This window comes from Penaeus vannamei, chromosome 31 (assembly GCF_042767895.1).
Source record: "Penaeus vannamei isolate JL-2024 chromosome 31, ASM4276789v1, whole genome shotgun sequence".
Taxonomy (NCBI): domain Eukaryota; kingdom Metazoa; phylum Arthropoda; class Malacostraca; order Decapoda; family Penaeidae; genus Penaeus; species Penaeus vannamei.
In genome coordinates, this window is record NC_091579.1 from 27,175,933 (window position 1) to 27,190,932 (window position 15,000).

The 15,000-nt window shown below is 38.5% G+C and overlaps 2 protein-coding genes across 2 annotated transcripts in view; one reads left to right on the forward strand and one right to left on the reverse strand.

Moving 5' to 3' along the window:
• Positions 1–6,492, forward strand: part of LOC113827875 (alpha-1-inhibitor 3) — a 15,531-nt gene extending 9,039 nt beyond the window's left edge. The window contains exons 14-27 of the mRNA XM_027380816.2: positions 85–145; positions 334–457; positions 1,401–1,629; positions 1,947–2,170; positions 2,441–2,523; positions 2,680–2,801; positions 2,964–3,114; positions 3,236–3,369; positions 3,991–4,098; positions 4,207–4,474; positions 4,566–4,717; positions 4,817–5,029; positions 5,216–5,617; positions 6,218–6,492. Of these exons, the coding sequence (XP_027236617.2) occupies positions 85–145; positions 334–457; positions 1,401–1,629; positions 1,947–2,170; positions 2,441–2,523; positions 2,680–2,801; positions 2,964–3,114; positions 3,236–3,369; positions 3,991–4,098; positions 4,207–4,474; positions 4,566–4,717; positions 4,817–5,029; positions 5,216–5,617; positions 6,218–6,253 (2,307 nt within the window). The 3' untranslated portion in view covers positions 6,254–6,492. The remainder of the gene's footprint in view (positions 1–84; positions 146–333; positions 458–1,400; positions 1,630–1,946; positions 2,171–2,440; positions 2,524–2,679; positions 2,802–2,963; positions 3,115–3,235; positions 3,370–3,990; positions 4,099–4,206; positions 4,475–4,565; positions 4,718–4,816; positions 5,030–5,215; positions 5,618–6,217) is intronic.
• Positions 6,493–8,959: 2,467 nt separating this feature from the next.
• LOC138867677 (uncharacterized) lies at positions 8,960–14,386 on the reverse strand. The gene is made up of 9 exons (XM_070144209.1): positions 14,318–14,386; positions 12,775–12,950; positions 12,343–12,428; positions 11,829–11,999; positions 11,363–11,461; positions 10,919–11,080; positions 10,653–10,835; positions 10,383–10,564; positions 8,960–9,253 (listed from the first exon to the last, which is right to left on the reverse strand). Exons 1-9 carry the CDS (start codon positions 14,380–14,382, stop codon positions 9,094–9,096), a joined length of 1,284 nt encoding a protein of 427 aa, XP_070000310.1. The 5' UTR covers positions 14,383–14,386; the 3' UTR covers positions 8,960–9,093.
• Between the last annotated feature and the right edge of the window lie 614 nt (positions 14,387–15,000).

The following is a 15,000-nucleotide window of genomic DNA, read 5'->3' on the forward strand; positions in this document are numbered from 1 at the left end:
TCTCTCTCTCTCTTTATGTATATATATTTAACTATTGCCGTGATGTACAGTCCTGAATCTCGACTTATTTTATCGATATTTCAGAACTCTGGCTTGCTCGTGTATAGCAACGCCATCATTGAGAACAGACCTTGCGAAGCTACAGGTAACTAAGCCTCTTATGTATTATTTTGACTTGCTTTCTCTAAAAGAAAAAAAGAAAAAAAAAGAAAAAAGAAAAAAAAAAGAGAAAAAGTCTATGAACTGAGATTTTACAAAATGCAAAACAATGCAAAACAATACGAAATAGTATTCTCTACCATTTTATTAAAAAAAAAAAAACTAACTTCGCAGAAAATTTTCTCAAGATGGCGGAAGACAGATTCGGACTCCACCCCTCGATTACCCGGATGAGCGGGGACGTGTCACCGAGAGACAAATTCCCGGAGACGTGGCTGTGGGAGCTCGTCGTGCTGCCGTAAGCTCGTTCCTTGGTCCTCTTGTTCAATGGTTTCCTCTCGATATACGTAATTCATTGGCAATAGTTTATCCTCGTTTAACGTGATGAGTTGAAAGTGTTTTTTTTTTTTATTAAGGGATCTGTTTTAATTAATTCATTAATTTGTTTATTTGTCTGAATATTCATCTCTTCATTATCGTCATCATCGTTATTACAATTACTGGTACTAGAAATATTTATCATCGTCTAACGTGGTAAGTTGAAAGTGAGGCAATTTTTTGTGATTTAGGCATCTGTTTGTATTATTTACTTGTTTATTTGTCTTAATTATAATCATTAGTACTTCCTTTTGTTATTATTAGTTATTATAATTATCATCAATATTGTCATTAATGTTATCATTGTTATTATTATTATTATCAAAATATAATCAATCTTATCCTTATCATTATTGTTATTAATATCATTGCTATTATCATTTCTATAATCCTCATTACTACCATAATTAATATTAATGCCATCATCATCATTGTCATTCTTATTATTGTTATCATTACCATTATAATATTATTATCAATTCTCGCTATTCATTTGATTTTTATTTTTTAATCTGTTTATTTTTTCTCGATAATCTGCCTTTCTCCCTTTCATCTTATATTATTCTAACTCTTTCATTTTTCTCCTCTCTTTTCTTCTATCCCTCTCTCTCTCTACCCCCCCCTCTCTCTCTCTTTCTGTGTGTCTATTTATCTTATCCTCTTTTTTTCTCGTCTTTCCTCCTTACTTTCTCTTTCTCTCACTTTCCCTTCCTTCATTCTTACCTCTCATCTCCTTCCGTTCCTCCTCCTTTCTCCTCTCTCTCCTATCCGTCCTTTCTTTCCCTTCTTTCTCTCTCCCCTTCCCTTCTCTCCTTTTCCCCAGCTGTCTTAAGTTCTTCAGAATCGCCATTTTATTTCATCAGGTCAAGCGGGGTCGCCGAGAAGAACCTTCATCTCCCGGACACGATCACAGAATGGGTGGGCAAAGCATGGTGCGCCCATCCCCAGAAGGGCTTGGGGCTCTCAGAACGGGCGACTATCACGACCTTCACCCCCTTCTTCCTTGACTTGACCCTCCCGCCCTCTGTCAAGCGCGGGGAAGTATTTCCTGTCAAGATCTCCATCTTTAATTATCTTAACCAGTCTTTGCCGGTGAGTTTTGTTTTATTTATTTATTTATTTTTTTTTTATTTAATTTTTTATTTTTATTTTTTTTTTTAGCTTGCCGCTACGTGTCAGCCAGTTATGACAGGCATAAATGGGCATGCGTATTATAAGTGATTTAGCTAACTTGATGCGACCTTCCATGAATTAGAGTGATGCAATTTGCGTATTGTGATTGTTTTCGTTAACTGGACGCGATCTTCCATGAATTAAGATGATGGAATTTGCGTTTTATAATTGATTTTGTTAACTTGATGCGACCTTCCATGAAATGGGATGATGGAATTTGCACTTTCTATGCGCAGGTAACTATTACATTGCACGAGAGCCCCGAGTACAAAATCATAGAAGATTCGACTGCAGAGGAACAAAGCAATCAGAGGAGGTCGTGTCTCGCAGCGAGAGATAAAGAAGTTCACACAATCAAGATCGCAGCTCTGGAACTAGGAGAAGTCAACCTCACTTTGTCAGCCTCAGTGGACAGCTCTTATCCCGGGTCATGCGCCTCCGTGGATGGGATTGAGAAGAGGTCAGACTAAGCTAAATCGTTGCTACATATAGGCAACTACTTCGACTATTAACTAATCTTACAAATGATGTGATTGTGATTGTTCATTTCTCTTCGTTGGAACAAATTACAGTAAATACTCAACATTTCTTGTCTAATATAGTTTTATGAATTGATTTATGACAACACCATTTTATCAACCGTACTCCAATTGCCATTCCCTCCAGTACATGTGACCAGGTAACAATACTGGAAAAAGGAAGTAATGTAAATAACATTCTGTAATTTCAGTGACGCCTTGATCAAGCCAATAAAGGTCGAGGCTGAAGGTTTCCCACAAGAGGAGACTTGGAGTAAATACATTTGCGCCGAAGGTAAGGAACGAAAAGATCATCAGGATTCTGACAGTTGACATAGTCTCATAAATACAATCCCATTCACAAGAGCTCGTGGAACGGAATGTCTGCACACACACACACACAAGGTTTCAGTCGAGGAAGTAGAAGTAGAGGGTTTCCGATTCGTTCCAGACTTCAGCGATGGCGAGGGCGCGCTGGAGACGTGGCAGCTGGAGAGACGACCAAATATCGTCCCGGATTCGGACCGAGGCTGGGTCACTGTGGGCGGCGACCTGCTTGCTCTCTCCCTGGAGGTCACCTTTCGTTGCTCTTAAGCTTTTTTAAAGGAATAAATAATGTTTATGTGTTCCTTATCAGGTTAACTTTGATAAGTGGGTTTTCTTCTAAAACAAGACAGTGAAATTTCACGTGTACATCAGCGTATTATAGAATCACAATCTGATCTACTCCTACAGAATCTAGGGTCTCTCATCCGTATGCCTTACGGTTGTGGGGAACAGAACATGGTCAACTTTGCCCCAAATATCTACATCCTTCAGTATCTTAAGGGCACCAACCAAGACACACCAGAAAGCACCGAGAAACTCCTGAAGTATATGAAAGCAGGTCAGTAAGTCCTTGCCACCACACGTTTTGTACAAGTAAAACGTACAAAGAAGGTGAACTTTTAGCAAATGTCTCGAAATCCAGATTGATTTACGAAGACTAAAAGAAAACAAACTTTCAGGTTACCAGAGGGAGCTCCTGTACCGCCATTATAACGGGTCGTTCAGTGCATTTGGGGAAGCTGACAATTCTGGGTCTACTTGGCTCACTGCTTTTGTCCTCAAGTCCTTCGCTGATGCTGAGGAATTCATCTACGTAAGGAATGCTAATGTCATCCATAAAGAGTTACTTTACGGAGCGGTTTATTGTTATGGTTTGTCTAAATGTGATATCTGCCATCTGTATACACTGATTCACGCATACGTATATGTATATGTGTGTGTGTGCATGTATATATGTATGTTCACACACAGACAGATACACACACGCATATACAGTATATGTGAATACATATACATATCTATGTATATATAGACACACACATACATATATACACATATACATATATATGTATATATACGCACATACATAAATACATACACATACAAACACACAAGGTATGTATGTGTGTATATATGTGTATATGTATATATATACATATACATATATACATATTTATATACATCTATAATTGTGTTTGTGTATGTGTGTGTGTGTGTTTATGTGTGTATATATTTATGCATATATATATTAATCAAATATATATATATATATATATATATATATATATATATATATATATATATATATATATATATATAAACATGTACACACATATATGTATGAGTGGGTATGAATGTATGTATGTGGGTGCGTGTGGCTATATATACATTTAAGCATGTTAATGTGCTTTTCTCAATCTTATTTTACGAAAAGGTGGACGAGTCCAAACTGAATGTCACCAGAACCTGGTTAAGTTCCACTAAATTGGACCAAGATGGCTGCGTGATTCCTGTTGGGAAAGTATTCAGTAAAGCTATGAAGGTATGGAATTCCTATGGATGCCTTCAAGATGCTTTTGTGTACCTTTACCATCTCCAGAAAGCAAAATAAACGAGAAGGATGAAATTATCGTTCTACTTACTTCCACAGGGTGGTCTGGCTGGCAAACAATCTCGTGTGCCAATGACAGCGTATGTGCTCATATCCCTCTTGGAGTCTGGAATTCCTACGGACGCTCCATTTGTCTTAAATAGCATCAAGTGCATCCTGTCTGACGCCTCTAATGACCCATACAGCTTGGCTCTCAAGGCCTACGCTCTTGCCCTTGCCCAGCATGCTAGCTCGCAACAAGTTTTACAAGAACTAATCGGTTTGGCAACAGTGGAGGAAAACCTAATGCACTGGGATCTGCCAAAAGGTATCGCCTCGTGTTACTTACAGTCATATTTTACTCAAAATATCTGTACCTTGTCCATCCACTAATAAATAGCCTCGACACCCGGTAACAGGTAGGAGTAACGCACTGGCCGTGGAAGCAGCTGGCTATGCCATACTGGCCATGATGGCTCAAGATCCTGAGAAGTACACGCTGCAGGCGAGAAAAGTCGTCAAGTGGATCACCACCAAGAGGAACGGATATGGAGGCTTCTATTCCACGCAGGTTTGCAAACGGATTCCTTCGTTTCACAAAATTTGTTGTACATTTTGCTTTATAGCAGCATTCTGGTAATAGACTTAAAGCACAGCACTTGTTTGCCAGGATACTGTAGTGGCTCTGCAGGCACTGTCGGTCTATGAAACGCTCACACATCGGGGTCCTCTGGATGTGACTCTTACGATCACAGCCACGGATTTCTCGCAGTCCATCTCCGTGAAGGAAGACAATAAACTCTTACAACAATTGGTGAATCTCCCAGTTGTCCCCACGCCGGTCGACGTCAGTGTAAAGGGCCAAGGCTGCACTGTAGTTCAAGTATGTCTTGCCAACCATACGAAAGATGTTTCTTGTATTTATGTTCTAATGCTAGATTTATAGAAAAGCAGGGATAACTATAACGCTTCTCGGTTCAAGCTAACATACTCTGGCAATACTTGTGATATAACGTTAGTGACCTTGGATGCCTTAGCAACACAACTGACACCGCCCTCCCAACCCCAGGCGGTCCTCCGCTACAACATCATCAACCCCGCTCCGACGGACTCCTTCAGCGTGCGAGTGTCAGCCGCCCACGAGCCGGACTCGGGCTGCAAGCGTATGCTCCTCAGCGTGTGCGCCGAGTACCTCCTCCCCGACGGCGAGTCCAACATGGCGGTCATTGAGGTGGGCCTCGTGTCCGGCTACATCCCCGAGAAGAGCGACCTGAAGGCGGCCGTGTACAGAGACTCGAGCGTGAAGCGCTACGACGTCGACGGCCCCAAGGTGTCCTTCTACATCGAGGAGTTCTCGCGCGAGGAGATCTGCGTGTCCTTCGCCGCCATCCGCGAGGTGGAGGTGGAGCAGACGGCGCCGGCATCGGTTCTCGTCTACGATTACTACCAGCCGGAGGCGTTCGCCATGGCGGTAAGGAGGAGGCGGCCCGGCCTTTCGGCGCTGCTTCTCTCACGTCTTTAAAGTCCTGCCTTTCTTCCTCTTCACGTCATCCTCTTCCTCATCACGATCATTACCACTGCCATCACAATTAATGTTCCAATCAGCTTAAGTATCCTTATAATCATTCATTATTTTCAATACTTTTAAGCTTATCATCATAAAAGTAATCATTAATATCACTATTTTCATCATAGTCACCAGCATCATCACAGTTACTCTTATTATTATCACTTTACCGATAGTAATATTGATGATAATAGATATGATAATAGTTAATAATGTAAAGATAAACAGTAATGAAAAACTGGCAACTCATCCTACCCTGAAATCTTTCGTAATACATAAAAAAAAAAAATAATAATAATGAGTCGGTTACAAGAGTGTATCTTTAAATATATATAGTTATACATATCCTGTTAGCTTTTTTTTTCTTTCTTTCTTTTTTTCTAACGTCAACCCTACATTTTCTTTTTCCACACGAGAATTAGAAAACCAAATTTTCTGTGTCCTGAGACTAGACGAAGTACAGAAGAATATCTAATTTTGGTATATGTCTTTCTTCCCCCACAGAGCTACGAACAGCCGGCCATAGAGGAATGCGGTTGACAAGAGGAATGCGCCAAAAAGAAAAGAAAAAAAAAAATGTGACAAAAACAATTTCATATTTTCCTATTCTTACATAAATCTTCTTCCTTATAATTAGATTATTTTTTAGGGGGGGGGGGGTGGCAAAACGACTTCCAATATTTGCAACATCTTTTCCCTCATGTAAATCGGTTTCTTATTACATTGCCAGGTTTAACACTATATTGTCTAAATTATGAGAATAAAGGATTCACCTGCAAGACGTTTTCATTAACATGACAGATGCAAAAAATCCCGTAAGATAGTGCTGAATACGACTTTCATTTGTCTTTTCAAGACTATTTCTTCCTGAAAACAAACCTTCTGACGCATCGCTATAAAGTTATACAAGAAAAAAAACATAAAAGGCTACACCAGTATAAAGTATGAACATGTAAAAGAAAAGAAAATATGTAAATAGATATATACTACAAAAAAGATTTTATTCTTAATAAAGAACACTAGACACATGTAAACACCGGACAACTGACAAGGAAGAACTCCCAAGAAGTTACTTATTATGCTGTACTTTACAACGTTATGAATGAACTGAAAAAAACAATTGAGATCTGTCCATCTGTTCTACAATAATGAATGGAATTCTTTTCTTCACATATTCACTGACAAGACTGGGTGATGTTTTCAAATCTATTCAATGTAGCAAGTTGTTGAAGACCTTTAGAAAGACTGAGTAAATCGAGGGGAAAAAAAGTGTAAATCTAGTGTTCTAAGTCACTCATAGTATACCCTACAACGTAATAGGGTAAACAACGAGCAATTTACCCTTCCTTGAAAAGAGTAAATCATGTATCTTTTTTTACTCCTTATTTACTTCTTAATTGGAATGGTAATTTAACCTTTTTTGTCTAATTTACATTTTCTGTGGGGTATCATAATATGCGGGTTTACCCCTTGTGTACCTGATTTACCCAATCTATGGGGTAATAACAATTGCTGATATAATCCTTATGTACCTAATCTACCCTTTCTTTGGGATAGAATAATTGATGGGAAATTGGATGTGTTTCTTCATGGTGGTACATATTTTTCTATCAAATGTTTAGGGATTATAAAATAATTAATGATACAGTAAATTCATTAACTTACATAAATATCTGAATATATCCCATCATATATATATATATATATATATATATATATATATATATATATATATATATATATATATATATATGTGTGTGTGTGTGTTCTTGTGTGTGTGTGTGTGTGTGTGTGTGTGTGTGTGTGTGTGTGTGTGTGTGTGTGTGTGTGTGTGTGTGTGTGTGTGTGTGTGTGTGTGTGTGTATATATATATATATATATATATATATATATATATATATATATATATATATATATATATATATATATATATATAACAGTACATTTCAATGGTATTTATAAACATTAGTTACAACTAAGCTCATTAAACTAAGATTTCGGGCTCAGTACCCAATGTTTCCCAGTACTTTATTTCCACATTCTCACATAAGAAAGATAGTTAGATTAGGTCATAGGTTACTGACCTTAACCTACTTATCAAGGTCACAAATTTGGTTTCCAGATGATGTTTTGTTATAAAAAAAAAAAAAAATCGCCTTGTCACATTTTTCATAGCAAGGGAACTCCTGTCAAAGAACTCCTGTCAATGGCATGGCCCTAATTTTAAAAATCACAAAAACCTGTCAATAACACTAAGTCTTAAGGAAATAAGACGAGGAAGGACAATTTGGGCAAACTCTGTGTGAAGTCTAAATGACTTCATACATGCTCTATCTTCGTATTTCAGACAGTTCACGATGAGTCGTGATTTAGTTTCTTTGAAAACGACCAATAACCATGTAGTTGCGCAGTCATGTTAATGTATTTCAATAACGATTATTTTCACGGAAAAGGCAAGTCTGAGGCGCCTTATCCAGTACTTTATCCAATCTGTTTTCATACACAACCGTTATTAGACAATTAAATCACAGTTTTTTTTTTGTGTGTGTGTGTGTGTGTCAGGCATTTCTTCTGTCACGGGTTTGGCCCATGGCTACCCGTATGAGCCACGGCATGTGCGTGACAGGAAAGAGTTCCATCAAGCTTGGGAACGGAGAAATACCCTGACTCTTTGAATATGGAGCACTAGGGGTCTTTTAAGCGCACACGCCATAAACCTTTGAATACACATCAGTCGGCCTTTATTAACCCAGTCGAATTGCATTGGACGATGTTTACTACAACGCCAATAGCTTGTATGTCAGGCCTATTTCTCACAGAAAAGCCAAAAAAGTAGAGATTTCTAACTTCCTAGTAGCCCTATGTCTCAGAATAGAGAACTAGGCCTGATCAAACAACCAGTTCTGTAGCAGCGAAAGTAACGTTCGTATATGAATTAACCATCATGATTTAAGATGCCTTATTATGACCCCAAGGGAGTTGCCGAGATGACTTGACTTCGTACAGGGAAATAAGGTATGGGGAACATTGGTACTGGGGAACAAATGTCTGTGGAACAACGGAATTGGGGGGAAATAGGGACCAGGAAACACAGATATACTCCCATAACTTCTTAGGGGCCCACAATTATGTCGATATGGCAAATCATCAGGATCAACATAACAGAATGTTATAGTGCATGCAATAATATAAACAATGACATACACTGCTTTTAGTGTCTATATTAGAAGATGGATATGCCGTTACAGCTGATTAGAAATCCATTTCAAGACTTTAAAGCAATGAACGTCGAGCAGCTTCATTATTATTAGTGGGCTAGTGTCAATAAGTAAACATTTGTGCACACGTACACACATAGTTTTGGGACCAGATTAATGTCTTTACCACTGCTTGTCTTGCGCCCACACCAGCTCGTAACAACAGGACCGCGTCTCTCCATTCTCCGTGAAGAGACTTTGTGGGACATCTAGTATATGTCCAAATATCAGTTTGAAGCCGAAGCATTCTAGAAGTTGGGCATATTTTAAGTAGAGTTTCATTCTAGATTCTGTGAAAAAAGAACAACAGATTTTACTTAGCATTGGTAACATATAAGGAAATTTTCGTATAGTTTTCATATACTATATGCTTACATGCATGAAAAAAGAAGGAAACAAACATATTTTTGAACGAACGGAAGTATGTGCATGTTAATAAACAAAATAACAAAATTCATAAATGAAAATGGTAGTGTTAGAATAATATCTGTATGTGCCCTTAAGCTAAGGTTATATTTGTATATCTGGAGTAGAAAAAGAAAATTAAAACAGTGATCATATCCTCCCAGAATAATACAAAGGAAAGATGGTGTAGCAACTGATTGGACCACAACGGCGACCAACCGCCGAGTCCTAACTGATCGACAATGGAAACCTCACTTCTCATCACTTAATTCGATTTCCTCGAACATTCCAGTTATACGTCATACTCTGGACATTAAAAAAAAAAAAAAAAAAATGGACACTCCTCACCGAACAGCAAGAAACTCAATGCAATAACTGACTTCTGGCTACGAAACCAACTGCAAGAGTTAGAACATCCATCACAACACATCACTTACAACACCTAGTCATCACAGAAGGGCGTCTCAAAACCCTCTCATAACCTTATAGGAGATAAATTTACGAAGTTTCCTATTAGTTACACTGGTGGCCCAGTGGTAACGCGAATACACAGTCACTTTCTCATATGACTAACTACAAGGGGTAAAGGGAAAGTGCTGTAGCAACCTTGGCCTCAAACAGTAACAAAGTTGGCCATACTATGTCCTACTCATGATTGGCCCACAGCTGGCATACCTTGTGACCCACTGCCTGCTTCTGACCTCTCAACAGAAGACAATTCACAGGTCACATTTTGGACAGCTGATCCCTGCTAACCTAGCTCATGATTAAAAGGAAAATTCAAGGGATATCTAATGACATGGGTCTGGATATTTGGACACTCCTCAACAAGCAGTCTTCGTTGACTGGGGATCCCACAGCACTTTATCACTTGCAAACCCAGCCTTCACAGTGACATTGCACAACCCACTCACAACCTTATAAGATATAAAGTCAGAAAATCCGTCAGAGGAAGAAATTTCAGAGTAACACAAAGCTAGTGAAATATGCTCGCGTAAAACTCAGACCTACCATCTCTCTTGGTATGAATTTCCATCCCGATCTGTTTAATGTTTTTCAGCACCTCAGGCGTATTGGTGAACACGTCTTCGAAGAACTGTAACTCTGCTCCTTCTACGTCCATCTTCAGGTAGTCAATGGTGGCGTTTTCGTGGCCTAACCTCATCAGAATGTTGATGTACCGGTCTACCTGTGGGCGACAAATCTTTGTGACACTACTAAGATTTAATTTGCATTTACGATTTATAGTCCATTGATCAAAAAGGTCTAATGAATACAAGAGTAAGGTGCCACATCCAATCTTCACATCCATGAGGTTCTCTTTTGATCAGCCACCAGCCACAACTTCCAAGGGCGTGCCACAGGTCTCTTCCCAACTTTAAGGTGTCAATCTGATAAGCAGGATCATTATCAGGCAGCCTTAACCGTGTCCATATACCTGAATAGTCCCAAGGAATGGACTTTGAGACTAAAATGACGCCATATGAGTGCCGTTACAGAAATAACCAAGTGTTCCCTCTCATAGACTGGATGGCAGTTTCACCGGGTCCACAGCCGTTAATCCTATGGAACTGTTGTGCAATGTATGGTATAGTGTCAGGGTATCCCCACACACTGATGCTCCATACCTCCATGGCCACCTATTGCTCCGAGATCCTAAGCTGTATAATCTGAGGCCACATGGTACCTGGATCACGTGGCGGTTCTGCAGAAGGTGATGAAGAGGCTCTCTTAACAAAGGTTTATGCAAAGCTACTCCTTCCACATAAGGGTAATGACAGCAGATAAAAGCAAGAACAAATGCAAGCACAACACTATAATTAACAGCATTAAAACACCTTGTGCATTATGAAAATGGATTATATATTCCTAGAACGCAAACAATAGGACTTAAAAAATATATAAACGAATGAGCCAGAGTGAAAAGAACAGGCAGGCACACACACACGCACACATTTGTGATAGAGAAAGAGTTGCTTTAATTTACATGGTTTGTTTTAACTGATGAGATTCCAGTTGCATAGAATTTGATGTTGCTTGAGCGTTCGTGGTCCTTCTTATTTATTGTATGGTCGAAGCTGTAAACCTGGAAATGATTTACTTGGAATTATGAAGACATCACATAAAAAAGCATTTCTCTATGCATCAAATTTGGACTTCTTTATATACTATATACAAAATTATATACAAGTAGTAAATATGATTGTGGAGAACTGCATATCTACCCATCTGTATTATATACCTATATTTTTCTATCCGTATCTCTCTATCTCTAACTTTAACTCTACCTCTATCTCCATCTTTATCTGTATCTCTATCTCTCTTTACATATATTATTTATTTCTTTAATGTATTTGCTTCTCGATCGCGCGTGTGTGTGTATGCTTGCACAAACACTAATAATTTTACAATGATACACCTGACTCTCTTCAAAACGGACATGCATTACCAACCTTGCAGTTAAAGCGCTTGTCCATGTCATCGTCGAAGGACCAATCAGAATCGATTCCAAAGGAGTAGACGAGACACTTCCCAGGGACGATATTGAACCTCGCGTCCAAGCACACCCACTTCTCGTTCATTATGTATGGCTTCTTGGTCTTTGCTGTCCCTCCGGCCATTACCTTGGGTCAGACGGAAGGACGAGTGCGGATGACTGACTCTCAAGGTGTTTGATGTACAGTCGGATATAATTGAATAAGCGTAAGGGAGACGGGGAGGGAAAAGGCGAGGCAGGAAATGGGAGAGGAAGAAGGAGAAGGGGGAGAGTGAAAATGGATAAAGGAAAGGGGGAAAGAGGGAGTCAGGAAGAAGGAAAAGGAGAGGGAGCGCAAGAGAAGTAACTGTATGGAGACGGAGATAGGATAGAGAGAGAGAGAGAGAGAGAGAAGGAAATGAAAAGTAAGAGCCTTAAACAAAAGACACGAGGAAAACAAGAAGAGCTACGACCAGTTTCAAACTACTTACAGGCATTTCACATTTTGCTGTGATATTTTTCATATACCTGTAGATCTCCTTCGCATCTGTTGAAGTCCTCAGGCTGCAGGTTTTGTCTGAAAGCACAAATATCTTTAAGACCCTGTTCAGACGAGCGACTTAATGGCGCGACCCTGTTCAGACGAACGACTTTCAGGTCAGTGGAAGTGAATAGCCACTAGTGTGTGCGCTCCTCTTCCCTTCCATTGACCTGGCAGTCGCGCTTCTAGCAGTCGCGCCACTAAAGTCGCTCGTCTGGAAAGGGTCTAATAGTTAACGAGAAGAATGCTCAATCTGTAATGATTCGTAATAAACTATTATCATTACAATGTAAAGAACAAATCATCCAACACTACTTACCACGAATAACTAATAAATAACAAATAATAAATAATAAATAACAAATCATCCAACACTACTTACCACGAATAACTACTTTCTCTGTAGTTTCTCTTTGTTCCTTCTTGTTAGGCGCCTCGAGTTCTACAGGAGACTGGCCTTTATTTATCTGAAGGAGAGGTTCTTGAAGACTTACTTGAAAGTGTCGTAGTGACTGCCTCAATTTCTCGGCTGTCAGCGGCGCAGATTCTTTTGATATCCTGAGTAATGGTGGGCGCTTGTAGTAGTAGTAATAGTAGTAACAGCAGTATTATCATTGTTATTGTTATTCTTACTGTTAATGTCACTATCATTATCATCACCATTATCATTATCATCACCATTATCATTATCATCACCATTATCATCATCATTACCATAATCTTTATCATCATCACCATTATTATCATCATTATCGTCATCATCACCATTATCATTATTATTATCATCATCATCATCATCATCATCATCATCATCATTGATATTAGTATTGGTACTATCATCATTATTGTTATTATTGTTAATGTTATTATTACCACTATCATTATTGTTATTATTGTAATGATAATAATTATCATAATTATCATCATTACTATTATCATCATTATCACCATCGTCATCCTCATCACCATCATTATTGTTATTATCATCATCATAATCATTATCATTATTGTTATTATCATCATCATAATCATTATCATTATTGTTATTATCATCATCATAATCATTATCATTATTGTTATTATCATCATCAGTATTATTATCATTATAACTATCATTATCATCCTTGTCTTTATCCTTTGTATCATTATCTTTTATTACCAGTATCATTATAAACTTTACCATTATCATTACAAGCATTACTATCATTAATATCATTATTTATGGCAGGTCTAGGGATTCCAATATTCAAAATGGCGTCTGTCCCACGTGACGCTTCCCCTAAGCTGTTCCGATACGAGCGCCACCACGAGAAAACCTATGGTGACCTCCTCCCTTGACCCAGGCTGACCCAGCAGAACGGCCACCGTCGCCACTCCGTCAAGTTCTCCAACTAAGGTCTTCATTGCTTGTTAACTGTTACTTAACCTGGTGTTATTTATCGTCATGCGTGCTGTGCTCTTTGTACCAAAAAGTTTACAGTGTACTCTTTGTACCAGTAAAGTTTACAATGCACTCTTTGTACCAGTAAAGTTTACAATGTACTCTTTGTACCAGTAAAGTTTACAATGTACTCTTTGTACCAGTAAAGTTTACAATGTACTCGTTGTACCAGTAGAGTTTACAATGTACTCTTTGTACCAGTAGAGTTTACAATGTACTCTTTGTACCAGTAAAGTTTACAATGTACTCTTTGTACCAGTAGAGTTTACAATGTACTCTTTGTACCAGTAGAGTTTACAATGTACTCTTTGTACCAGTAAAGTTTACAATGTACTCTTTGTACCAGTAAAGTTTACAATGTACTCTTTGTACCAGTAAAGTTTACAATGTACTCTTTGTACCAGTAAAGTTTACAATGATGATGATAGTAATGAGGACTTATTCAAATTAAGATATTAAATGATTCCTTATTACTATACATTACCTGAGAAAACTTGCCGACGCTATAAGTATTCCGACTGCGCCCAGAGCCAATCGATACGTCCTCATTATGAACAGCTGGAGGAAATGATTAAATATTTATCATTCTGACAAAACTTTATGACAGCGGTTCCCAGTCAGGTGTTTGCGAGCACTACTGTCATGTTTGGTGGTCTGGGATTGCTTTTAAATGGTGGTTAAAACTTATCTTTTGAAAGCCGGTTAGAATTGTGCTCATAAACACTAGATCTTTGTAGGCCTAAATGGCGTATTCATTTCCCCCTTTAAGGCATTGTGTGTGTGTGTGTGTGTGTGTGTGTTTGCTTGTGTGTGTGTGTGTGTATGTGTGTGTGTATGCGTGTATGTGTGTGTGTATGTACATATGTATATATATATATATATATATATATATATATATATATATATATATATATATATATGTGTGTGTGTGTGTGTGTGTGTGTGTGTGTGTGTGTGTGTGTGTGTGTGTGTGTGTGTGTGTGTACAGATAGATAGATATAGATAGATAGAGTCTCGTTCCCTCAGGCGAACCGATGTAAACAAACGACCGACGCTGTCTCAGATTTTGTTCTTAGAATTGTCTGAGAACTTTCGAGAACACCTGCTTCCTCCTGCTGTGGTCCTGCTTACGCCTGCTTATGGGTCTTCGCTGACGTCAGTTTTTTA